The sequence below is a fragment of the Pundamilia nyererei genome, unplaced genomic scaffold (assembly GCF_000239375.1).
Source record: "Pundamilia nyererei isolate P.nyererei 1_Seehausen unplaced genomic scaffold, PunNye1.0 scaffold00130, whole genome shotgun sequence".
Lineage (NCBI taxonomy): Eukaryota > Metazoa > Chordata > Actinopteri > Cichliformes > Cichlidae > Pundamilia > Pundamilia nyererei.
In genome coordinates, this window is record NW_005187531.1 from 958,885 (window position 1) to 985,442 (window position 26,558).

At 40.6% G+C, this 26,558-nt stretch overlaps 2 protein-coding genes across 3 annotated transcripts in view; both read left to right on the forward strand.

The window, feature by feature from the left end:
- LOC102199019 (serine/threonine-protein kinase 38-like) overlaps positions 1-14,394 on the forward strand; it is a 16,626-nt gene extending 2,232 nt beyond the window's left edge. The window contains exons 2-14 of the mRNA XM_005743314.1: positions 4,476-4,615; positions 5,064-5,115; positions 5,205-5,327; positions 5,433-5,516; positions 5,609-5,732; positions 5,816-5,970; positions 6,082-6,184; positions 6,302-6,363; positions 7,129-7,246; positions 7,750-7,873; positions 8,293-8,388; positions 8,482-8,573; positions 10,492-14,394. Coding sequence (XP_005743371.1) covers positions 4,482-4,615; positions 5,064-5,115; positions 5,205-5,327; positions 5,433-5,516; positions 5,609-5,732; positions 5,816-5,970; positions 6,082-6,184; positions 6,302-6,363; positions 7,129-7,246; positions 7,750-7,873; positions 8,293-8,388; positions 8,482-8,573; positions 10,492-10,616 — 1,392 coding nt within the window. The 5' untranslated portion in view covers positions 4,476-4,481 and the 3' untranslated portion in view covers positions 10,617-14,394. The remainder of the gene's footprint in view (positions 1-4,475; positions 4,616-5,063; positions 5,116-5,204; positions 5,328-5,432; positions 5,517-5,608; positions 5,733-5,815; positions 5,971-6,081; positions 6,185-6,301; positions 6,364-7,128; positions 7,247-7,749; positions 7,874-8,292; positions 8,389-8,481; positions 8,574-10,491) is intronic.
- A 4,345-nt stretch (positions 14,395-18,739) lies between these two features.
- LOC102199297 (aryl hydrocarbon receptor nuclear translocator-like protein 2) overlaps positions 18,740-26,558 on the forward strand; it is a 23,040-nt gene continuing 15,221 nt past the window's right edge. Inside the window, exons 1-7 of one of the 2 annotated variants that reach the window (XM_013913396.1) lie at positions 18,740-18,896; positions 25,097-25,208; positions 25,347-25,385; positions 25,468-25,509; positions 25,769-25,926; positions 26,005-26,087; positions 26,160-26,252. In XM_013913396.1, the coding sequence (XP_013768850.1) occupies positions 18,854-18,896; positions 25,097-25,208; positions 25,347-25,385; positions 25,468-25,509; positions 25,769-25,926; positions 26,005-26,087; positions 26,160-26,252 (570 nt within the window). In that variant the 5' untranslated portion in view covers positions 18,740-18,853. The remainder of the gene's footprint in view (positions 18,897-25,096; positions 25,209-25,346; positions 25,386-25,467; positions 25,510-25,768; positions 25,927-26,004; positions 26,088-26,159; positions 26,253-26,558) is intronic. The other variant, XM_013913397.1, reaches the window with a different exon arrangement.

Consider the following 26,558-nt stretch of genomic DNA (forward strand, 5'->3'; position numbering starts at 1 on the left):
ATTATTATTATTATTATTATTATTATTATTATAGATGGATAGCAAACAAGCTCTTTTGTATAACCCATTTATCTTAGTCTGCATGGTAACGTATGTGTAGAAGCCAATTTACTGTAAGTTCATGTCCCTCTCTAATGACTTTAGTCGAACATACAGTGAAACTCCTGCTCCTCGTACACACTGGTGTTTATGTGTGCAAAAGCAACTGTCTAAAATACATAAAATAATACTATGTTACTTTGTGACAATGAGCACTAAAGAAATAGTCAGCTGTCTTTCAACTGAGCGCGTCATAGGTGAGCTGCACCTTCACTTTCTGAACCGCAGCAAGCAGCGGTCCTCGGTCTGCTCTCTTCTCTCAGCAGTGAACTTGGTCTGCTGGCAAACGAATCAGCTCTCCGCCTGCTTCAGGTTCTGGTTAGAGTGATGCTCCAGCTCAAATCGGTTCTCTCAGGCTGAACAAGGACTGCCGTCACTGATGTCTGTCTGATTGCAGAATGGAAATGGGAATGAGATGGGAATGACCCAAGCTAGCTGGTTAAGAGTGACCATTAGCTGTGCATATTGAAGCTCTGTATATGGCTCTGTATTTCATTGAGCCCTAAATACTTATCCTGTGAAAACTTTATGGGAGACTCAGGATAGATGTCTGCACAGCAGTAGTCATGACCCATGTTGTCTCCTTTAAAAAAATATGCAAACATATAATTTATATAAAATACACAACTCAAGGCCACATAACTTTGGAGGAGGGGTGGGGGCAAACTCTTCTATATTTCAAAATAATGAAATGGAGAGACTGCATAGTAGACAGTGGTATACATACAAGCCCACAGCAAATGAGCAACAGCTTCTGCTGGGTTAATGCAACACCACTTGAACAAACCACCTGCAGATATGAAATACTACACCAGCTCATAATATTACTGGTCATTTGTTTACTTAATACTTATGGTTATAAATCTGTTGATTATTTAAGGCAGTGGTGCATAGTTGTAGTGTAGCAATTTTTTTAATTTTTTTATTTCACAATATTTGGATGGACATTTTGACTACATGCAGAGGATGTGACCCCCTCCCTGTTTATGCATTTAAACGATAGCTCCGTGATAACCTACACTTTGGGTTAGCTAATACGGTGTCCTTTTTCTCCAGAGTGCTCTTATCGTGTCAATAAAGTCGTCTAATGGTGGGGATAGGGAGGTATATGTCTATAATTCATGCACTTTCTTTTAAGTCCAGTCTTATTAAGTAAGGCCCAGCCATTAGCCGGTGCCTAATCAGCAGTCAAAATCATAAATCTAGTCAGTAACTGAAATATTAGCTGCAGTCACAGAGAAATAAACTTGTGTCCCAGAGTGAGTGACCTCTAATGTAGTAGTTTGTAGTAGTTGCTGAGGTGGTGTGGTATCCACTTCTTTATGAAGAAAAGTGTGCTTGCAGGTAGAGTACACAGAGGTCTAGTCATAGCTGATGGAAACCTTAAAAAAAGTTGCACCACATCTTGCCCATGTGAATGCACAAGTGTAAGTGTGCTTGTTCAGAGTTGCTCTTTTATTGGTAGGCTGAGCTCCCAGCGTGTGCTGTGGTGCAGGTACATCAGCACAGACCTCGCTAACGCAGAAGCCATTGTTTGCTACTGATCCAGTTTTCCTCCCAGTTTGCAGCAGTGATTCAGGACTTTTCTCAGAAGTCAGGAAATGTCTTGTTGTTGTGGGATCGCGGGGCCATAACGGGAAAAAGACCAGTGACTAGACGAAACACGGGTCCTATCTTTTGCCTGCAGGGCTGTTTTATCTCCTTGTGAGCTAATCAAGCCCATTCATACCTTTTCTGATAGCGAACTGCTGAAATGTTTTGATGATATACACGACCCCCCTTCTTCTTCTTCTTCCTTCCTTACTTCCTTTGTTACATAATATGTTCACAGTCTGTTGTTTTTGTGTTTGTTTTTTTTATATTCTATGAATTTCGCTGGGGGAAAATCAAACTTCTTTCTTCTTTTTTCCTTTCTTGTGCTCTTTAGCATGATCATTTGTCTCTGATTATGTTTAAACTACTAGTGGCCTCAGCCTCACGTGCATGTATGTTTCTTTTGCTGCCTGAGCTTTTCATTCCACCCACATGAGGGCTTTGTAGAGAAAACTCTTCCCAAGTAGTTGAACGTTTTCAAGCTCTTTCATCTGGACTTAAGGCTACACTGCTTGGGATCTGTTCCAGAGCTGAACCCTTGGCATGAATGTACATTGTCACTTTTACAACACGCAAGGGTTTGAAACAGTAAAGCCAGTGTCGGTAACGCCTGCTTTTTCTATAAAGTGTGCTGTTGCTGCAGTTACACTAATAAACTGCTTTGGCTGATAAAGTGGACAATATGAGCTAATTACCAGTAATATTACACTGGTATCTATGGCACATGACACATGGCAAGAACGGCTGAAATGACTTAATTCAAGGATGTCAAACTCTTTTTAGTTCGTGGGCCACGTACAGCCTTCTTTGATTTTAAATGGGCTGGACCACACTCTACTTTCTGTCAGTGTAAACTACACGTGTAATCCCTGAGACATCATAATTTAAGAAAAAGAAGTCAAATTTAAATAGTGTTTCCCAGTTTCTATAATGAAAAACTTTTTTTTTGTCTATTACTTAATTACTCTGGTGTAGTATGAATGGCCATGGGAGAGGTCTTTATCAGCAGGAAAAGCTGTAAAACTAAAAAATACAGTTAAACGTACAAAACTTATGTCCACCTTCACATTTTATATGAATATATGTTATTTATGTGTTATTTAAACCTCTCTGACTCTAATCCAGACCAGTGGATGGGTATGGAGTCAGAGTTTTGGAGGTTTAAATAATATATCCTCTTTCAAGTAGTGGCTAAACAATACTAGATTTGATGTTGAGAAATCCTTCCTGCATTCTTAAATTTTAAAGTTTGAGCAACATGCCATAAAGGTAACTCTGTCACAGGCAGCATATTAGCAGATGATATGAGTTGGGAAAGCTTGGTAGATACTCACTGTCACAGTATTAGATATGAAAAAGCAGCCTGAGGCATCACTAACATGTGCAAACAGCACAGGCTGTATCAAACAGAACCATGTGGTTCTGCAGCTGTTAGCCCGGCAACGACTGTAAACACTTTCGTGAGTTTCACGTAGTTGCTGGTAGGGAGCAACAGCAGTGGCTGCAGTGGCTCAATACATGCAAAAGTATGGGTCCAGTTTACTATCTGGAGCACACTGAGCACTTGTGAACATGTTTGTGTGTAAAACTTTAAATTCAAGAAATGTATTGGCCATGTATTTGCCACAAGCTTCCATGTCCATTACTTTAAAAAAGCACAGCCTTTTGAAAATGCCTCTTTGATACACCCTGCCATTGGTTACACATTAAAATACAGTATTGAACAATCTGCTTAGTTACCAATCATGGCGACAACACCTGACTCAGAAACATCATCCAGTCAGCTGCGGTGCTGCAGACAGGGATGAGGCTGTAGTAAACCAGTGAGTTGGAGCTGCTGTGCACAGGCAGGGCTGTTTATTTTGGTGCATATGTGATAACACTTACGTGGATAGTAAAAATAAACTAAAAATACTGGCTGACTGATGGAACGGTCTGGCTCTATTTTGACATTAGACCTTTTTTGTTTGCTCTAAAGCAGACACTTGGCACGCCAGGAATAATGTTACTGTCATCCTTCTACATGTATTTATGTAGTGTAGTACTTTTATGGTAAGTCTGCCGTGACAGTCATGGTGGTGTGCAATCCCTTTCCAGTTCATAGAGTATGTGTAATCGTACCTCAGATACAGGTGTGTCCACGCCCTCGTCGTTACCTGAGGGCTGCAGTATTTGTGGTGGAAACACTGTCATGGCCGTGCAGAATACAGCACAGTTTGCAAACAGGACGGGCAGAGTGTAGCTTTTATAATCTGCTTATATTCTGTTTCTATGAGAGTTACTTCACAAGCTGAATGCATGGAGTGAAGACTTGCAAGGTCAAATTTTAGCAGAGGACCGAATCAACAGACGTAAGATAATAAACGGAGCATATTATATTGTTGTGTTTGACTGTGTGGAAGCATAAAATTAGTTTAGAAAGCAGTCAGAGTGACAGTTTCAAAGGAAATTCCTTTGAACTCCTTTGTTTCTGTTATCTGTTATAGTTTATTGATTTATGTTAAAATTGAAAGGAAAAGAAAACACAGACAAAGAATTTCTGGGTGTGGCCTGTATCCTGGTGATATTTTAAACCTTCCCTGAGGTTACCTGCTGTCAGTCGAGCTCCTACCTGGCAGTGGGGAGAAAACTTTCACGGCGCTCTGATTATGGAGTTTGCACATGTCTGTCTATATCTTTGGAAACGTTAGTGTGGAGTGGATAGTACAGATACTTCCTGCACATCAGCGGACCGATGTGCACAATCTGATCTTTGTTCTTTTATTGTTTCTGTTGTCTTGCAGGATAGTATGGCCATGACGGGAGGGACTGCAGCTGCCCTTCCCATGAGCAACCACACCCGAGAGAGGGTGACAGTGGCCAAGCTGACACTGGAAAATTTCTACAGCACTCTGCTCACCCAGCACGAAGAGCGTGAGATGAGGTACTGCATAGAACTTTTTATTCCTTTACTAACTGAGCATCATACCATTTAAATGCTTAGGTTATGCACGCATCAAGTGTCCCTCCGACTAAGCACTGGAAAAGCTAACAATGCAGACACGTTTCATCCTAGGTGTGAACACAACACAGGGAATCTGACCACTTCTGTTCTCACGTTACCTGAGAGCCGATCTTTTGTCCAGGCGTCACAGTTCAGTGGCTCCTGTAAAAGAAGGCTGGGTCCCTGTTTACACCCCTGCATAAACTGTGAGGGGGATTCATTTTCAAGATTTGACACGTCCGAGGTCATCGAATCTCTTCCTGTTTTTGTTTTGTTTTTTCCCCCCTTTTTTCATTTTTCCTCTCCGCTCTAATTGTGTATCATGAGGAAGCTTGTGTGTTATTTGCATTTTTTTTTTTTTAAAGGAATCTATTGTTTTTATTCATAGGCAGAAAAAACTGGAGAAGGCCATGGAAGAGGAAGGTTTACCAGATGAGGAGGTACAGTACGCTTTGTACTTTAGTTACATAATTCCTACTTTTCTCTTTTCGTTCTTAGACTTATTCACAAATCTGTGTTTTCTTTACAGAAAGTAATGCGGCGCTCTCAGCATGCCCGAAAGGAGACAGAGTTTTTACGACTGAAGAGGACACGACTCGGTTTGGATGACTTTGAGTCCCTAAAGGTCATTGGACGAGGTGCTTTTGGAGAGGTACATTTAAACAAAAAACGAAAACAAAACTCGAGCCTCCAGGATTGTGGGACTGTAATCAAAAAGGTGTCTCTTTGTGATTTTGACTGATGCTGTGTCCCTCAGGTGCGTTTGGTACAGAAGAAAGACACAGGCCACATTTATGCCATGAAGATTTTGAGGAAAGCAGACATGCTGGAGAAAGAACAGGTAATGCGTTTGCCTGCGTCACAGTTCTCCAGGATAATAAGGCATACTTGTTCTGCTGCATTCAGGATCCTGTATCTGCGCTCTCCCCGTAGGTCGCTCACATCCGGGCAGAGAGGGATATTCTGGTCGAGGCAGATGGTGCCTGGGTGGTCAAGATGTTCTACAGCTTCCAGGACAAGAGAAACCTCTACCTCATTATGGAGTTCCTGCCTGGAGGTTAGTACTGGCAAAATCCACAGACCATCTCAGGTCACCTGATGTTAGGATCTCAGATCTAAAAGGTCTGACCTTTTTGCCAGGTGACATGATGACACTGCTGATGAAGAAGGACACTCTCTCTGAAGAGGCCACTCAGTTCTACATCGCAGAGACAGTACTGGCCATTGACTCCATCCACCAGCTGGGATTCATCCACAGAGACATCAAACCGGACAACCTGCTGCTGGACTCCAGAGTGAGAACAGAAACACAAAAGCACATGCAGATTCACAGAGACGTTTCCAGATTTCCGATATCATAATCTGTAAGATGCAGACTCCTTAATTAAATGTTCATTTGCTCACAGGGACATGTGAAACTGTCAGATTTTGGCCTGTGTACTGGGCTGAAGAAAGCTCATCGCACAGAATTTTACAGGAACCTGACGCACAACCCGCCCAGTGATTTCTGTGAGTCACGAACATGACATCCTCAACAAAATAACATAACAATAATTCTGGCAAAACTATTAGAAACAAAACTTTTCATGTAATTTTTTTTAATGGTTGTTTTTCTTTATTTTTCAGCCTTTCAAAATATGAACTCCAAGAGGAAAGCAGAGACCTGGAAGAAGAACCGGAGACAGCTGGTATAATTTTGGCATTTTACTAGACAAATTATAGGAGAGAGGAATGCCACTCCTGAATTGAAGTCAGAAAATTGACTGATTGTGTCAGTGACAGAAGTAACTTTTCAAAAATTGTATTATTATTAAAAATTCTATAAAAGCAGAAGTTTTGGCAGCTTGTTTGCCTGTAGAATGGTGAAAACCAGGCACAGCATATCAGCACAAACACCACACGCCAACTGTCATGAATGTTAAAGGAGGTGTGATGTGCAGCCACAGTACCTGCACACCTTGCAGTCAATGAGTGGGACTTGAACTCCTCTGTATACCAGAATGGAGTCCAAGTTTGAGCTAACTGGGTCATATAACAGGATGATGATCCCAAAGGAAAAGAATCAAGGTGTTGCAGTGGCTCAGTCAAAGTCCAGACCTCAGCCTGATTGAAATGCTGTGATGGGATCTAAATAGAGCTGCACATAAATGAACTGAAGCAATGTTATAAAGAGTCAGACAAAATTCCCCTACAACAATGTGAGAGACTGATGAAGTCATACTGAAAATGAGTACTTCAACTTATTGGAGCTAAAGTTGGCTGTTGAATCACAGGGATGTGAAAACATTTTTTTTTCCACATGACTGTAAATGAGAAGCTTTCAAAGAAAAGAGTAGGTGTACTACAGACAGCAGAATAATAAAGAAAGCATCTCCCTGTTACAGTAAACTTGATGTTATTGTTTCTACGTTTCAAGGTAAAAACCTTCACCTCTCATCTGGTGTGACTTTCAGGCTTATTCCACTGTGGGAACGCCAGACTACATCGCTCCTGAAGTGTTCATGCAGACGGGGTACAACAAACTGTGCGACTGGTGGTCTCTGGGTGTGATCATGTATGAGATGCTCATCGGTAAGCATGACACACACAGAGGGCACCAATATAGGACGATTTGAAGAATTGCATTTACACAAATACAACTGATACCTTACAATGTTATTATCAAACATCTGCTGTCAATGGCAAAAATGCAGTATATGGAACTTTGTGAGCAGGATTTCCTGAACTTACAGAAGGTACTGGAACCTGAGCAGGGACTTTTTGTGGAAGAAAAAATTATTTCCCTGGAACTTTATTTAGATCCAGGTCCCTGTGATGGAAATGTAGTGATTCTCATAAGTTTCTGGTTCCTTGAAAAAGTTCCTGCTGTGAAAAATAGCCACTGTTGGGTTAATATTTCAAAGACTCTTTCATGCTTTGCAGCTTTTAAATGGATGTAAATGAAAGAAAAACTGAAGTACCCACAGGTTCTTGCCAGACAATCATTAACTCGGCTGGATTATCCTGTCAGAAGAGTCAGTAATATCAACTGCTCTGCCACAGATGTTATAACATACTTGTTGGTTCTCTATCAGGTTATCCGCCCTTCTGCTCAGAGACACCACAGGAGACGTACAGGAAGGTTATGAACTGGAAGGAAACACTTGTCTTCCCACCTGAAGTTCCCATCTCAGAGAGAGCCAAAGACTTGATATTAAGGTATAAACTGTATGTTTGGATAGACTGAGCCTTTATTCTCAGAGGAGAAACTGCAGCTTGAGCTGCTTTTCTTTCCCTTCATTTCACTGTAGTCGATCTGGCTAACTGTGATGATAATTAGAAGCTAACAAATTTCTGTCATTGAAGCTTCAACACTTTTTTGGGGTCATTTTCCTGCCTGTGTGTTTTAGATATTCAGAAAAAAATTTAAATCTTACACAAACTTGCAGCACAAAGAACAACTTTGGTTCTCGTGATGATGACTCTGATGGAAGCTACAAGCCAACATGTGTGGGTTAAGCAGTTACATTGTTCCTTATTCTACAAGTACTACTGGGGATGTAACCTCTTCAGATCTCTTCCTCGTGAAGCTTGGAAGCAGGTGAAGTTATGCCAAGAAAACCTCTGCTGTGTTTTAGGTTTTGCACAGATGCAGAGAACCGGATCGGAGCTGTGAGCGTGGACGAGATCAAGAGCCACCAGTTTTTTGAGTCGGTGGATTGGGAGCACATCAGGTACAAAAGAGCATATCTGCTGCTTATGAATGCAGTCCCCTCGGGAAAGTGAAAAACGCAACACATCTTATTTCTATTGATGATTCTCTACAGGGAGCGGCCAGCCGCCATCTCCATAGAAATCAAAAGTATTGACGACACCTCTAACTTTGATGACTTCCCTGAATCGGACATCCTTCAGCCAGGTTTGTTTTCCGAAAGCTTTCTGTCGCCGCTAGAGGAAAATCCTGATTAGGAACACTAACTAGCCTTTCATCAGATTCAGACATCGCATGACAAACCACACATGAGTCATCGCAGTTCTCAACAAAAGCAGAAGTTGTAGTCCAATTTAACATTTCATCATTTCTGTAAGCTCTAAGAAACAACTGTGTTATATCTGTCTTCCACCTTTCTGTACTTCCTGTCATAAAGCACCCACGCTACAAAAATGTTGCGATACTGTCTGAAGCAAAAATAAAGACACAATGCAGTAATTTTTTACATTTACTTTATTGATCCTATAACACGGAGTGAATGTGATGGATTGTCCATGATTAGAGCAGTTTGTTCAGTCCCCTCACTGACTTAAATGCCTCCAGATTTTGACCAATGATGGTGCTGGCTTGGCTAAGTTTGTCAATCCTGCTCGTTAGGAAAACGACACACAGTCCTGGTTGGGATGTTGGAATCAGAAGTTTAAATAGTTGATGCCATTGATGTCATCTCCATGTGAATCTCAGTGCACGTGTCAGTCTGTAGTGTCAAAGCAGCCATGCTTTGACACTACCTCACCTCGGTAGCTTGTTGACTCCACCGCCCCACAGACTTGGTGACAACAAGGAGTCTTTGAACTGCAGGGACACACTGAGGTGTTAACAGGACCAGCTTGTGGGCTGATCTACATAGTGAGGACCAGGCAGTCTTTTTATTTTATTTTATTTTTTTTATGAGTTTGTGTTGATACACAGACAGTCCAGTTTTATTGTCGTGTGTTTTACAATCGACATACTACTGAGAAGTTGGAAGAGTGGGCACGGTTAGTCATGGTTAGTTGCCACTGATGGTGATGAAAATCTCAGAGTGTAGTAGGAGCTGGTTTGGAAATACAGAACCATTCCTCTCAGTGCATTCATGTGTTTGGAAAAGGACATGGATCAAAGGACTGGGTGTTCATTCTAAACAATTTCAAATTTCAATGGGCTGACCACAACAGCTTTGCACTTTAAATGTGCGTTGGCTCAGGGAGAAGTTCCAGGATCTTGCTCACCTATAGCTTCTTCTTTGAGAGATAGAGCTTTAACCTGTATTTGTGGATGGCATAGTGAAGTGTGTTCAGAGAAGATGATTTCTGGAAGTGTTCCTGAGCCCGTGCAGTGATTTCCATGACACAGTAATTCCTGATTTTAATGCAGAGCTCCCTGCGGGCCATGTGCATCCACTGTTGATTGTTAGCCCCGTGCACACAGACATTTCTCCAGATTCTCTGAATCTTGTGGTAATATCATGTACTGTAAGTTAGATATTCAAAGTCTTCACCGTTTTACTGACCTGTAGCCAATTTACTCTGATTACTTGCAAAGTGTTCCTCCAACTGTTTCCTTTCAGTGCCATTTATGTTTGTTGCCCCATCCCAAATATTTTGAGTACGTAATGTTGCTGCCATCAAATTTAAAATGCGTTAATATTTTTCATGAAACACTAAAACATCTCAGTTTAAACATTTTACATGTTTCATATGTTCTAATGTGAGTAAAATGTGGGTTTTTTGATATTTGCAAATAATTGCATTCTGTTTTTATTTATATTTTATACAGTTTTTATGAGCCAAAAGCTTAGGCTTGAAGGTATGTCATTCAGAGTGAATATCTCTAAAATGGTCAGCAGCTTCACCCACCTGCTGGTCAGACCTTATGTTTGCAAAGGGCAACCAGTCAGAACACAGCTGGATTAAAAGGAAGAAGAGCTAAAATGGCTTGTTTCAGATACAGACTGAGGGGCTCAGTCTAAATAAGTCATATTTTATATTGTAATGTGTTAAAATATATGAGGGGGGATATCATTGCATAGTCTGTGGTGCCCCCAAGTGGTAAATTGCTTTTGTTGTTTGTCTTTGTGAAACAGCTAACGCAACGGAGCCAGACTTCAAATCAAAGGACTGGGTGTTCCTCAACTACACCTACAAACGCTTTGAGGGCCTGACTCAGCGAGGGACCATCCCCACATACATGAAGGCAGGGAAGGCTTGACGCACTCAAACGGGTGGACGGTGTGGTGGAGAAAAACAGACGTTTACGGACACAGGGTCGGGCCCCGGAGCCCCGCTGGTGCTGAAGGCTGCGTTGTCAGCCTCTCAGTCTAAATTTAACCTTCATCATAAGTTATTTAGGTCTGCTCAGCCGCGGCAAGAAAGCCAAGAACTCGGAAATTAAAGAGCATTACCGCATTACCTCGGTTGTTGATATTGTATACACGTGCCGTCTTTAGCCATAGCACTCAGGCCAGCTCACTAACTAGGACACTAAATCAGCATATCTGCATGTTCAGCGGCATACTGCTTCTGGAGAAGTTGTTTTTTTTTGTTTTTTATATACACAAGAACAAGGCTTGAATTCAAATGACTGCTCAAACTTTTTAACATAAGTTTTTACACTGGTGGCTAGTCAGATGCAAACTGCATTACTGATATTGAAAATGAGCTCTATACACTGTAGTCAAACTCTGGATGATTGGTAAAATCAGGAACCCCTCACTTATTGTATCCAATACTCTGTTATCAAGTTCCAGCATGATTTCCAGTGTTTGTTTGTTTTTTGCTGACTTTCCAAAGTGTAATTAAGAGTTAACCCCAACTGAAGAATATAGGAGCCAACTGTCTAGTGGTCAAACAAAAAAAAAAGTTTTTTTTAGAACTAAAATATTAGCTCACAAAGTTGTAATGGATCCCAATTAAAGGTCAGCTGGTATCAAAACTGTAAAACTGCTTAGGTTAACAGCACAAGCTATGTGTTTGGATAGTTGTAGTTTGGATAATGCTAGCTAAACGGTGCTGCTGGCTCAAGGTATAGTTGGTCCAACAATGATTGGACAGGTGTAACATCGTCTAGTGTCATCATCGGGTCAAAGTTTATGCGACAGAGGCCTCTAAAGTTAGCGATAGCTGCAGCATTCTCACAGTCTCAGCTTTGCTGTCTTATTATGCTAATTAGCAAATGTTAGCATGCTAATACACTAAACCACTGTGGTGAACACGTTAAACATTTTAGCATTGCCACTCTGATGTTAGCATGTAACACCACTGTAGAGCATTCTTTACACTTAAAGTGTAACAAAAAAATTCTCTCTATATATAAAAAGTGACTTTGCATTCACAATCTAGCTATTAGCATTTAGCTGTTAGCCTGGTTCAAAATCAGTAGCATCAAAAGGATAGAAAATCTAAAAGAAATGAGCAAAAAACTCAAATCATGCTGGAACCATCCTCTAACCCTCGTGCTAGTGAAACCGTGTGAGTTTGTGGCAGCTCAGCGAGGGGAACCCAGCCTGCAGCGTTGTCTCAGCACAGTTGCTTTTCTCGCATAAGAACAGCTTGTTGCCAGGAAACAATGAAATGCAGTTTACCCTGTGCTGGACATCAGTTTCTGCAGCGTGTTGCCCTATTTGCATTGCCAAACAAACTGCTGAGCGTGCCCCTTCTGATCTGAGTTTTGGTCAGATCAGTGCTAAAGTACTTGTTATTTCCTCTGATTTATTTGAAATTCTGATCAGTGCACGGGCCAATCGCTTCTTTTCTTCTTAGGTCGACAAAACATGCAAAGTGCCTTTTCATAGAGCTGATAAATATTTAACCAGATATATAGGTGAGACCAATAAGACGGCATTCGTTATAACCAACTGTTTTGACTCAAAGTGGAAAGGAGTAAGCGAAAGCACTGATGTTTCGATTTGATGTGTCTGCAGAGTGATAAGGCATATCTGTGGTGATAAAGCAGTAAGAAACAACAGGACTACAGAAAAGCAGGTGGCTTATAGGTTAGGTAATAAACGGGAGACTCATAAAATATGTGTCAAGGAAAACACAATGAACAGTTTGTCTTTGTTTGACAAGTAAGGATGAAAGTTGTAGATTAACACAGTGGATCTTTGTGTATTCAAGTTCCTGCATTTTTTTTTTTTAATGTCTAGAAAAGGATACCTTTTACCATGAACAGCAGATCTGAGGCTGTTTTCTCACTTTCTCAACAAGACATTTAAGCTTCATGTGTGCTCAGAGTTGGGACAAGGCACAGTGCTAAAAGATGCTTACCAAAGAACTCTGACCGTCACAAATTCACATGTAGCTGTCGCTTGCTGCACTTAACTTAAAACTACCTGCAAAGAAGGGAAAAAAGGGTTCCAGGAGAGCTAAACTTGGTTATGGAATAAATTGCCATTTCTATTTGTACACATGTGAGAAAATGAATGTGCGGGAGATTGATGTTTCTCAATTAGGATATCTATAGGTTCACCCGCAGGGAAGGGAAATCTACTGAGGACTTTACCGCAGTTCAGCCGTAGCCATCACAGGAATGAATCCTTTATGAAACTGAAAGTGTTCCTTATTTCTGAGGGATGACGGAGACAGTGCGTCTACAACTGATTGATTTCATTTATATTTTTCCCCTTCCCCTTCAAGCTAGTCCTGCTGAAAATGTGATGACACATATGACTAATGAAGGATTTTGAGGGCAGATGCATGAATATTTTTTCTGTTATTTATTATTTCCTTGTTTTTCATTAAAATGCTGATGAATTGGATTCATTGGGAACATTCAGTATACTGAAAAAAGGATTTTTTTTTTTTTTAAATGTTGTTTGACCTCAAATGTAAAGGGGTATTAAACTTGATGCCAGGATATACTGTAAACCTGACATATTCTATAATGCAACATATGATGTGCTGTTTTTCTATCTCCCAAAGCTTGTGTCTTCCAAACTCTGTACCGCCTGTTTTTAAAGTTCATAGTCTGGTGACATCACTGTGACATCATCAGAGTAAAGTTTTCAGACTTCTCCCTCTAGAAAAACACCAGACTACACTATACTCCTGTCCATAAAGGGAGGCTAATACTCCCTATGAAAATTGGTGATGCCCTTGAAACACAAGCCAAAACAATCTGCATCATATCACACAGTCAACCCTATGGACTGTTTTTAATTGACACGGATGGGGCTAAGACCTGGGTACAACAGGTCAGGAGCAGGACCCATACATTAGAAGCGGATTGTGTTTGCTGATGGCTACCGCTGCACATTCAAGGTTCTGTCTAATCACTGGAATGCTCTGACACAACCTGGGTATCAGCGCCCAAGTGCTGTATTCAGAGCTTCCTGTTTCACAGCCAAACAGTAGAGGTTGTTCATGGTAAGCTAGTCTGTGAGTGTGTGCGCAACTGCACGAGTGATTAAAAATGCAGTTTTTGGTGTTCAGTGTCCTAACTCTGTTTTGTGATAGATTTTTTTTTTTCTTCATGAAAACGGGAGGGTAAATCTTCTATTGGTATCCATACAATTCTTATATATACATAATGACTTGAAATCCATTACTGTGTCACTTTATCTAAAGGAAATAGAATTATTGTGGCTTTTTCACGAGGTCGAGTTCATGAAATGTTTCACTTTTATCGTTCATTAAGCCAGACAATTTACTTCTGATGGACCAAACCAGCCTAGACGACTCAGCCTTGGTGTCAGACACGTCATTGTTGCCCAATGTTTCAAGAAATATATTTAACATTGACTAAGAAAGCTTCCGAGTGATTTGGCAAATAATTTGAAATTTTCCCTTTGATGAGGCAAATTAAGGTTCTCAAACCACCCTCCACAGGCCAATACTGTGTCGTGCGATATTTTGTGTAATGATGTGTACATATTGTTGTAGACACTTGAAGGCAACTGTGTGGAGTTGAAGAGGAAATGCTCATTAATATATTCATTCACATCATTGAGTTTTTATGTTGATAAAATGCTTAAAATAATAAAATTAAACACTTCATGTCTTAAGATTTCTTCAATGTTTGGGGGGGGGGGGTTCATACTGGATGATAAATGAATGCTTGAACTCTAATCAGACTAAAGTGTGATCACACATTGATAAAAATGGATTGTTAGTGTTTATTTAAACACCTAAGGCTAAACCAGCAGGGCTTCCTGTGTGCCGCCTGTGGAGAAGGCTGCAAAATGACTCTTGAAGAACATAAGGTGTGCTACTGTCCGTGACTGCGAGGACTATAACTTTTGCAGCGCTGACCTGGGTCATCGTTTTAAGTTACAGCACTGAGCGGGTCACTGCACAATGGATAATCAGAACTTTCAAAACTTGAACTTCAAAAAGACATTTCCATCAAACTCTTAAAATATATAGAGCAGGCGTAGGCAACTCGAGGCCTCAAGTGCTGGTGTCCTGCAGGTTTTATATGTCACCCTGGGTCACCACACCTGAATCAAATGAATAGTTCATTACCAGGCCTCTGGAGAACTTCAAGACATAGTGAGGAGGTATTTTAACCATTTAAATAAGTTGTGTTGGATCCAGGACACATCTAAAATCTGCAGGACACCAGCCCTTGAGGCCTGGAGTTGCCTACCCCTGATATAGAGGCACAAGCAGTGTCAATCCATTGTCTTCCTGCTATGATTATTGCCGCTACTAGAGGGAGCTCTTGTTGCAGCTTTACTGCTGATCAAAATCTTATGAATGGATGTTGTGGTTTAGCTAGCTAGCTACTGAAGCTACATGTTGTATACACTGTATAGATAGCTGTTTACACTCACTGGGCACTCTGTTCCACCATATTCAAAAGGTGCTCTATTGGATTTAGATCTGGTGACTCTGGACACCTTAAGGGTATAGTAAGCTCCCTTTTATAACCAATAAACCACTTTGAGATGTTCTGAGCTGCTGATGTGTTGCATTGTGCTCAGTTGGTTCTGAGGTACCCAAAGTTTGTCGGTGGAGGAGTGACACCCAGTGTGGTCTTCTGCTGAAGCCCATCTGCTTTACAGTTTGATGTGCAATAGATTCAAATATGCTCGCCTACACACCTCAGTTGTAGCGAGTGGTTGAGTTATTATTGCCTTCCTATCAGCTTGAAGCAGTCTAGCCATTCTCATCTGACCTCTGATATCAAGAAGACACTTTACAATGAGAAATGCTGCTCACTAGACATTTTCTCTCTTTCAGCCCATTCTCTGTAAACCTTACAGATGGCTATGTGGGAAAATTCCCAGCAGAACAGCAGTTTCTGAAATAATCAGACGTCTGGCACCAACAACCACACCACGTTCATAATCCCCTTTTTCCTCGTTCTGATACTCGCTTTAAACTTCAGCAGGTCGTTGTGACCATGTCTACATGCCTAAATGCACAGAGTTGCTGCCAAGTGTTTGGAAATTTAGAAATTTGCCACCTTAAAGTTAACTTTAGGGATGTATTGAACAGCTTTTTGATTGCACATTTAAAAGCAATCTTTCTAAATCTGGTCTATTTAGATTATTTTGCAGGTATATTATTCACGAACAGCTTAAAACATAATGATTATTACTTACTTAACTGTATGGGGACTAAAAATAACATTTGTATTTGCTTCACTGTACATTTTATGTTTTACAACCAGTGATGCAGATCTCTCCTGCCATCCCACCACAGTGCTTTCCCTATTGACTCCTGAACACGAGCCAGGCCTAGAATAAGATAAGCCAAGAATTCACCTTTTTTTCCTCCTCCCTGCAAAAACACAGTTGTGTTAACCGGGTTTTTCTATAATCCCTTACCCCGATTAAGAAACCGGGTTCCTGGTGTCCATGAAGAAATCAGGTTACTGCAGAGAGCTCACAACAACTAGGTTATGTAAGTTCTCGTAAGTGCACCTGATGCAGGGATGATATTGCCATGTCACAACCCAGTTATTATCGTGCATCCATAGTTGTCTACCCGTTAAGTAGCTGCTTTATATTTTTTCTTTTTTTAAATAAATAGAATTTGAAGTTTAAAGTTTAAGACATTTGTATTTTAAATTATTTATGCTGATTATTAAGCATGTTAAGCAAAGTAGGATGGCAAAACCTTGGAAACACATCCTGAATTAGAGGTTAAAGAGCCCTTACCGAAGCAGTGTATCTGCATGTGGGCTGATAAGGTTGTTTTACTGCTGCGTGAGGGTAAAATTCACACCACATTACTGGTGGAACATGGCACCATGGTGAGAAAGATGTTTTTTTGTCTTTATGATTATAACACAGAGGGGGTCACAAGCAGGATAGCAAGCCAAGAGCCAACAGAGCCAACAAAATAGCCTGTTATTAATAAATTAAACCTGGAGTACAAGTCACTGCGCCCCGAAAACATACACATTCAGGGACGAAAACAGACCGCCAGGACTCATATAGGTTTCCATGTGTGACAAGAGTGAATACGAGACAAATAAACAACTGAAAAGCACACCTGCCTGCTTGCAGCGACATCCAACAGAACCTCTCATTACAAACTGGGCTATAAAAAGTCATTTTCGAAGCTGTGCATTTTTGATAGCTTTCCACTTTAACGTCATATAACCGTCACTATCCCTGCCTAAGCGCGTATAATGTCGTGTGTCTCGGCGTCTTAAGGTGTTTCCTTATGGCATATTTCCTGTCCACTTGCGATGTTTCCGGGTGTCTAAAGTGCACGGGGACAATACTTTCCCTGCCGACGGGCTTTAAATGGGTTAACGAGCCAAGCGCCACGTGACTGTCCAGTTATATAATATATAGGTCAACACGTTTCTCGCTCGCACGTGCAGCCTTCCCCCTTACGTAAAGTCTCGTGCAAAAGTCTCGAATTACACTATGTAGGTGAGAGCCAAAGATCGTCGATATCTGCGATAAAGAATTACTGAAATCTTTTTTTTTTATCTCAAATTTTGGGGAATTTTGGTGTTAGAATAATTAGACTTTTATATTTAACACCTTTGCCTCTGTCTTTGTTTAAATAAACAAAAATAGATTTATTTAAAGTATTCTTATAAAACAAGGATATGAGGAAACCCCCAAATTACAGACATTTTCACCCAGTCTTAGCCAACTTTCTACCTTAGCTTAATGTTTGCACATATTCTAGCATTAAGATCACAGGTGGGTGACGTGAACAACAGAGACCCCTACTCCATTGAAAGGACACTACCCGACAGCGGTGGGGTGATGTGTTTGCTTCCACATCACCCCAAAACATCTCCCCAAACAATCCCATCAAGCATCCATAAGATGTGCTGGGATAAGCCTGGTCCACAGATACCCCAACCCCCGTGTCCAGCAGCAGGGCAGAAGGGAATCAAATATTACATGGGTGTCAGACTTAAGGCCCAGGGGGCCATGATTTTAACATCCGTGATATAGTGGGTATGTTTGTTTTTTTGAAGTTGTTGCTGATGTATGTACATGTGTTTATTGTGTGTACACGTTCATGCTTGGACATAACGGTTTTCGGTTTCTTCTGATGAAAGAGGAAACGACTTTGTAGTTTTCAAAATCCCAGTCTAGCAGGACCACCTTGGTTTAATCCCATATACTCCTTCAATGTTAGCCCATGAACGCGATCGTGTTGGTTCCAGGAAATAAGTTCAGAGTGAGACATCTGTCGCGTGGCAGCTCTGTTTGGAGGAACGCGAGAGAGTAGCAAAGTCAGATCGGTGACGCGCACTTGGTACTTTTTCAGGTCACCAAAACGTGCGCTGCATCGGGTAAACTAATCCCTCACCGGTCCTGTCAAGCCAAGGCCGGCTGTATGAATGAGAGCTCGTTTATTAGCGCCGTCACGGCGTCATCCCACGTTTCCTGGCAGACCATCCACTTCCTGACAGACTTTTAACATATCCAAGGTGTGCCAATGGAAATTCAAGTCTGTGCCACTATTATTCCCAGCATCCAAATGCCAAAACAACGGTTTAAAACGAAGATAAACCCCTTTACAGTAAAAGCTGACATTTTTAAGTGCGTTTTCAAAACAGCAGTACATTCAAATAACCGATTTCCAAAGAATGTTATCGTCACGCAGCGAATATGTTATTTTTGACAGATTTTTTTCTCCATTCCGACTAACTGACTGATTCATGACTTCTAGTCGCGCTGATATGAATGGACTCAGCAGCTTATAACACCGTCGAGTGAACACGGCTGTGAATGAAGCGAGCAGGCGATTAAGGAGGAGACAAGTGTGAACTCTTCCCTTGTTTCCTAAAGGACCTGGGTGTTCCACTCTCACCCATCCCTCACGTTTCTCTCCCCCCCCCCAAAAAAAACAGATAGGGGGGAGGAGGAGTCGGGTGAGAGGGAAAAAATGAAGTCAATTATACGACACCCCGGCTCTCCTAACCTCCCTCCTCTCCCTTCTGCTACTACTACAGCTGGTGGCTCCTCATGCGCCGCGGCGCTGCGAAGCCTTCACCGGGCACACCGGCTGCAGTCCGTAGGCATGTCGGCTGGGGGCTCTGACGGGACGGCGGAGAGGCCAGCAGGTAGGGGCTCCGGCTTGACGACGTTGTGGTTATTGTGGGTAGCTTAGCTTTGCTTCTTTTTAATATATTCTTTGGGGCAACTACTTTTCTCCTTCAATTAGCTGAAAAAATAAATTAAGCACTAGTGGTATGCCTTCTTCCACGAATTAGTTCTGAACTTCTTTCGTCCCTTGACGTGTTTTTTCTTTAACGGCAAGTTAGGTTATATTGAGTGAAGGTTACTTAAAAAAAGAACTTTACAGAGACACTGAGGACATTGAGAGCAGACGACCTCACAGCGGCAGTAACGATAACACTTAACCGAGTGGCAGCAGTCGCAGTAGCCTTGCTGGACCAGCCGCTACAGTGCGTCGCACCGGTGTCTCGAGCAGCTGGCACCTGCCTCCTAAAACCGAACGCGTCGGCTGGCAACGCGCGTGACACCCTCTCCATTCATTCCCGTACTATGTGGTGCTCGTTTCCAGGGAGGGGGACGCGAGCGGAGGGGGGAGTTTTGTCGGCGAACTTCACACTCACGATAAAAACACGTCACTGTAACCATGACAACGACTTCATCCCAAAAGCCCAGAAATACTTTTACACTTTGCTAACAAGCGGTTCCTTTACGAAAACCCGGCGTCTTCTCTAAGCCTGGTGCTAATATTAATATTTGCCTAACCTTCACCAAACTGGCCTCGAGGAGCTTATATTGTCACGTGGTTCCTCGAGATTTGCCCCCCCAACATTCTTTCTCGTTCAGCTTCTTTCAGAAACTGGGTCAGTAGAGCAGTAGAGCAGCTCTGCCTTCGGTGTGCAGCAGAGGGAAGCAGTCGCTCCCTGCCGTTTCCGAGCCGTACCAAGAAGCACAGAGGAATGTCAGCTACCAAACCCTTCAGTTCAAATAATGCAGACTAACGGCGGGATATTAAAACACAAAGGGGTTAAACCATCACCGGAACCTTTTTTAAAAACTTGAACCACGGTGGTCTAAGTGCTAACATTCTGGTAAACACAGTACAATGCACAGGAGTAAATCATTACAGGGCGTAAATACGTCTGAAAAATATGTTTCAGTGCTAGCTACATGCATGGAAGATTAGTTCAAATCTAGGTATTGAAAAGAAATCATACAGTTTATATAAAATGTGCAAAGACACTTGATGTAAACCCCTTACGTTATTTAATTCAAAATACAATCTAAAATTATGACGAGAATATGAAAGAGCTATTGTCAAATACCACATTAAAAGTACAACTCCTGAAAACGAACAAAAAGTAGCCTCTTGTTTAGATTAAATGGCAGGTCTGTGAATGTATCGCTTTTCCCCAGTATGATATTTTGACAGGAACAGTAGGTAACACAGGTGTTACTAATGACATTAGTGATATTCTGTTTGGGTCAAAGCCCTGGTTAAATGGATTAGTAACACCTGTGTTCACTTGTTATTTTCTCTCAAACTAGCCACTGTGAGTAAGGTGCATTATGTATATGTGAAAACTAAAATTTTCACTTTTCAACAATGAAACTTTAGCACCCAGAATTTCCAGTTGGGTATTTTCTAAAGCATTTTCCTTCAAAGCTGCCTTGCCCTCCTTTTGTCTTTCGTGCTCATGAATATGCATTTGGCCCTTTGTTGTTTTACAAAAGCTAATCTTAAGTACAGCCATATGGGTTGCAAATGTAACATCACCATGTAAATAGTGTGGATAAACTTATTTCATGGTAGTAAAACTATTAGCTCTGTGCTAAAAGGCTATCACAATGACAACATGCATGAAAATATAAAGCCCTCTTAAGCCATACATAACCCAATTTTCCTCTGTAATCCATATATTTCAAATGGTCCTGTCAGTATTTTAAAGTACAGCTGTTAGCACTGTAATCATTTACTGTAAATGTTGAAACCATCACATTAACTCTCTACCCTAATCCCACACAATCTAGCCCCTAAAATGTTTAACTACACACAACTGTTACCAAAGTTTTAAATACAAGATTTCATCTTCAAACTGATTGTTACTGTTAGGCAGTTAATTAAGTAAGTATGTTTAAATGGGGTAAATGCAGTTCTTAAAATACATGTTCAAAATACTTTAATACTGTGTGATTTGCTCTATAAATACCTCAATTAAAGAATCATAGACTCAGATATTATTTTGTTGTGAACATAAACCTATTTTTTGGTAAACTGTACATTGACCTCAGTATAGGTTAAAAAACGCATGCTTTGTAACAGAATAGCCCCTGTGCCACTTGTAAAAGAATATTCTCTTATTGCAAAACATCCTTAGCAATAGCATGTACTGGTCTTAGCGGTTGTAGGAAATTGTAGGTCAGTTGACCAGAAATAACCCAGAACATATTGCACTGTAACTGTAGGATTTAGGGCTTGACCTTTCTGCATCCATCCAAAACTACAACCCTGCTATTATGTTATGTTACCAGAAGTACGCAGAGACACTGAGCCTTGGAATAATGTGACATTTACTTTATTATGCACATTATGAAATGAAATGCAGTCCAGTAAAACACCTCTGCTATCAATTCTGATTCAATAAAGCTTCTACATTTTCAGCTTTTGTCATCTAAATGAATGTAATGGGTGGTTATTGTGTACTGAACTGTATAGCATCTAAACATGGTTTTAACAGGGTTAACTAAAAAACAACTGGGGCACTATTAAATCAAATGGGTTTAATTTCTCAAATGAGTAAAATTGTGTAAAGATACACAAAAGGTCGTATTTATCTGTGCAGTGTAATAAATGAGTGCCTAATAACCAATTTAAACCAATCACCTTGCTCTTTGTTGTGTAAACCAGATAGTTTATAGCAATGGAAAAATTGCGAGGCATTGAGCCACAGAACACACCCTTCTTTACAGGTTCAAAAGACCATGACTGATACATTCATGTCCTGCTGCTGGTTGAAAATACTGAAGTTAACCTTCAGTATTCAGCTGAGATAGAAGGTGGTGCTTTGTTCCCCACTTGTCATCATTTTCCATGTTTTTTGTGTCTTTCTGGTCATTTTAAGTCTCACTGCATGTATTTTTGTTGTGTTTTTCTACCTCTTTTTATTAGTTTTGTGTATTTTAGTACTCTTTGTAGTTAACATTTAACTGGAGTTATTCTGTGTCTTTTGTTTCTTGTCGTAGTGTTGTGTCTCTTAGCAGTCATTTGGTTACTCTTTATAGTTATTTCTGCTTGTTCCTTCTCATTGTATATCTCTTTGTAATTAACTCTTTGTAATTAAATTAATCATTTTGAAGTCCTGTGTCATTTCTTAGTTGTTTAGTGTCTATCTCTACTTAACTTGTGTTTCTTTCTACTTATTTTACATTTCTTTGTAGTTATTTTGTTTCCCTTTTAGTAGCTGTGTCTTTGTGGTAATTCTCATTAAATTTGTGAAATGTCAAGTTCAAATTTGAATGGAATCAGTCTATTGTGAATGAAATGTCATCAACTATTTACAAGTTCAAATAGTGTCAAATATTTTAAGGTAACCAAAGCAACAACAGTTCCTTTCTTTGTTCTTAATAACAGGCAGTCATTCAGTCACTTGGTATGAAACTACATTGATCAAGATATGCCAGAAGTGATATTTTTAAGTAAATTTTGTTTTCCTTTGGCTGTCCTGTTAGGATTGCCTCCCTTCTGTGTGGATCTCTGTTCATTTTCTGTGTGCACCTTTTTGTCCTGCCTCTCCCATTCATATTTTCTACACTCTAAAAAGATTAAAGTTCCAAACTCGTCATGCTTAGATCCTTATTCTAATGACATAACATTAGCAATTTACCCCCCCCCCCCCACACACACACACATAGCAGCAAATATTTTAATTTCAGTAACTACTGAATTTAAAAGTGTTGAAAGTGGCCAAAAAGGAATAAAAAGTGTTCAAATGTGTTTGATTTATTTGTTTTAAAGATATCACGTCCTCTTGTGTGATGTTTTTGACCTCTGGTGTGACAGCCCCTGTACGTCACACTTGTGGACATTTTCTGAAAGCACCTCTATGTTTTTGTGCCAGCATGGTATGGAAAACCTGTCATTACTAGTTGGTAAGATAATTTGTATCATATCTATAATTGTGTTGTTGAAAGCCGCATATTCTGAGCTTAAGTGCAAAATCCCAGTTAGTGTTTGGTGTCAGTATGTTTAGGTAATGGTGTCATCACAACTTAAAAGCCTTCCAGTAGCTGGTTATCTGAAAGCCCCTGCTGTCCACACAATTAGGGCTACATTTATTTTTTGTTTATTTGTCTTATGTGGGAGAGTCATCGTTTTTAGCTTATCAAGAAAATGGCTACATGTTGGTTTATAATGTATTAAATTAGAGTAACTGTGCTACTTTAAGTGGTGTATTATAGTTTTTTTAGGGTATCAACAAACTAAATCAGGCCATATACAAACTTTTTTCCCTCAACCGCAGGTAAGACCCAAATGAAGACTTTGAGAAAAAGTGATCCTTTGGTGTGGGTGGTGTAGAGCCAGAGCATATAAAAATAATAACAAAGAACTCAAACATAAATCACACCCACAAAAAGAAACTGTGAGCTCACAAAAGACCCCAAAACATCCCCACCTCCAAATACCTTGAAGTGATTCAAGTGGTACACTTAAAAGTGGAGAAGTACATGTAGGTCATAACATGCTGACTCTGTTTCATACTGAGTTACACTCCTGTGCATTTCCACCACAGGTGGCGGCCTGTGTTCCTGCGTTTCTGTAATATGGTATGTCATCTGCTACCCTGCAGGCTGGCTTGGCCTCTCATCAGTACTCTAGTCACGACTGGTGCTCTCGGCTTGGGCGTGACTCAGTGTTGACCGTCTAGACGTGCACTTGCACCAATAAAAGCAAGGGGCATTGCTTTAAATATGACTTGGCAGTGCTGGTGCAGGTGGCAGGAGAACACATTTCTTGACTAACAAAGAAACGGGGAAAAAAAGTGTGTGGTGCAGCAACTAGCAGTGAAAAGCCATGGTGGGTGGAAGTGAGAGCCTGCAAGTGTCACTCCCACATTTCACTTTTGCGTCAGTGATGACCCACTAAACTCCTCTGGAGGGATTAAAGAAAATGATGTCAATATCATTAAAGTTCAGTCGGGCCCTGATCTCATAGTAGGAAATTTTTGTTGATAGTGAAAGCTTGCTGTGCTTGTTAGTGGGACACATGTACGTGAGAAAAGGGTCACTGTGACCACCTCTGGGTTTTCTGTTAAAAATAAACTTTTATTTACAATATATATTATTGTACTTTAAAGATTCAAACATAAAATGGGTTTTTTGTTCAGTTTGAGTATTGTGCTATTTGCTTTTCTTCACCTAGATACGTGTCTGTCACTTTATCAAAACATTTTTCCTCACAAATAGATGTCATACTTTATAGAATGGGATCCCCGAGTAAGAAGTAGGTCAGTGTTACAGTATTATATAAGCATTAGTGAATACAATGGGCCAAACCCTATTTACTCTCACGTGCCTCTGAAATTCACAAACTGCAGGAGTGCATAGCATGGGGGTTTGGCGCCATGTAACGGCAACTTTTAGCCAGTGCATCAAAAGTTTGCCTAGAAACAGAATGTGTGTATGAAAATTGGCAAGAAAACAGGGAAAAATGGGAAAAATAAATGAGCTGTCCAGCTATAAAATTGTTTTTGGGTCAGCCTTTAAAGTGAGCATTCCTGGCTGAGATTTCAGCCTTCAAAAATACTTTCTGCCTGTTAATGCAGAAAAAATTATATGAGTCATTCTGATGGTGCTCGTTTTCAAAAAGACAAACAATTTGTGTATGTTCAAAAATATAATTTGTAAACAGCAAAACACAGTAAAACAGTTGAGTTTGTTAACCTTCAAAACTCAAATTAAGCATTATTTATTCACTCATACATGTAGATGAAAAAAGTCTTTAGCCTCAAATAAGTAATAAACTTTGCAGTAAACTAAATAAAGTCTCCTCCTTTTAGTCACATACCACTGATATACCAGATACCTGGGTGATGATTTTTGACTGTCAGAATAATCTCAACGTGTTTTTTAAGATCTTTAATGGTATTTTCATTTGATATAAAGTCAACTCATTAAAATCAGAAACCCCAGCCTCCATTCATTCATTCATAGTGTAAACAGAGCAAGCGTTATTAGAAAGATCAAGGTTGTTGTACTGTGTTCATTTGTAGCTTCTCACATCACTGTGGTGATTGTTTTCATGTATCAGATCCTGCTGCAGAGGATGAAGGGCCAAGCCAAGCAGGCTCCTTGCAGCCAGCTGTCGAGCTGCCAAGGAAACGAAAGGGAGATGTGGAGGAGAGGTCAGATGCGCATGTACAGTAAGAGCAGTGTTATGTTGTCTAAGAAGAAAAAACAAACTCTGAGACATTTCACTCTTGCTTATGCCTGTAGCTAAAATTATATGGTACAATGTACACAAACTAAATGACGCACCGTTTGTCCAACCGATCTCACAGGCAAAGCCTTGACATCCAAATGGACGATGACCTCAGCAGGTACGTTGAGTTGTCGGCTGTATCCGCATTGAGTCAGACCGTGCTGAAAAAAGAATTTGATTTTTGATGCTTTCATTTGCAGATCTGAAGGGGAGGATCAGCAAGTCAAAATGAAATGCTTCAGGTGATTCTATTTTTATATCAAACGACTGCACCGTCTGTGGCTTTAAAAAAAGTCTCATGTAGCTTTCCTTGGTCTCATTTAGTTTAAGATGTCAGCTATTTAAAACCCTAATGACTTAGACGGTCTTAAAATAGCTCCATTACAATTTCCAGGTAATTATTTTTCCCCCCAGAAAAGACACAGCAGGTAGTAATGTAGCTATGCATTCCCCTTTCAAGTTCTAAGATACAGACTGTCTGATGGCTGAATGTGCCTACAGGGAGCCTCACCGTCAAATTGAGAAGCGGCGGAGAGACAAAATGAACAATCTGATTGATGAGCTGGCTGCCATGATCCCTGCCTGTCAGCCCATGGCTCGAAAGCTCGACAAACTGACTGTGCTGCGGAAGGCTGTGCAGCACTTGAAAGCCCTCAAAGGTACTTCTTAACCCACGTGGTGATTTAAGTGGTCAGTGATGTTGATTTTTGTCACTCTAAAAGCTCCCCTGCTTTCAGCTGGGATGGGCAGCGCCTTTTCAGAAACCACCTGCAAGCCTTCCATCCTGCCTCACGATGACCTCAGACACCTTCTGCTGAGGGTATGTCCTCGTACGTCTGTTTCATTCACGCTTTTATGCTTTTATTAACACGTCTTTCTGTGTATCTACCAGGCTGCCGATGGTTTCCTTTTAGTCGTAAGTTGTGACCGGGCGAAAATCCTGTTCATCTCCGAATCCGTCTCCAAGATCCTCAACTTTAGCCGGGTGTGTTACCCTCCCACCACACGACTTGCAATATTCATTTACTGGTTGCAGCTTCCTCTTTTTCTGAATCTTAGCAAAATGAAGATGTAAAAGTACAGATTGGTAAAACTGAACAAAGTACCTCACAAAATTTGTAAAATAGCTAGGTCCTATATTATATATATAGGACCTAATTATATATATATATATATATATACATATATAAAATTAGGTCCTATATTATATATATGGTGGTGGCTAACCAACCGGACATAGTGGTGGTAGACAAACAGAAGAAGACGGCCGTAGTGATCGATGTAGCGGTTC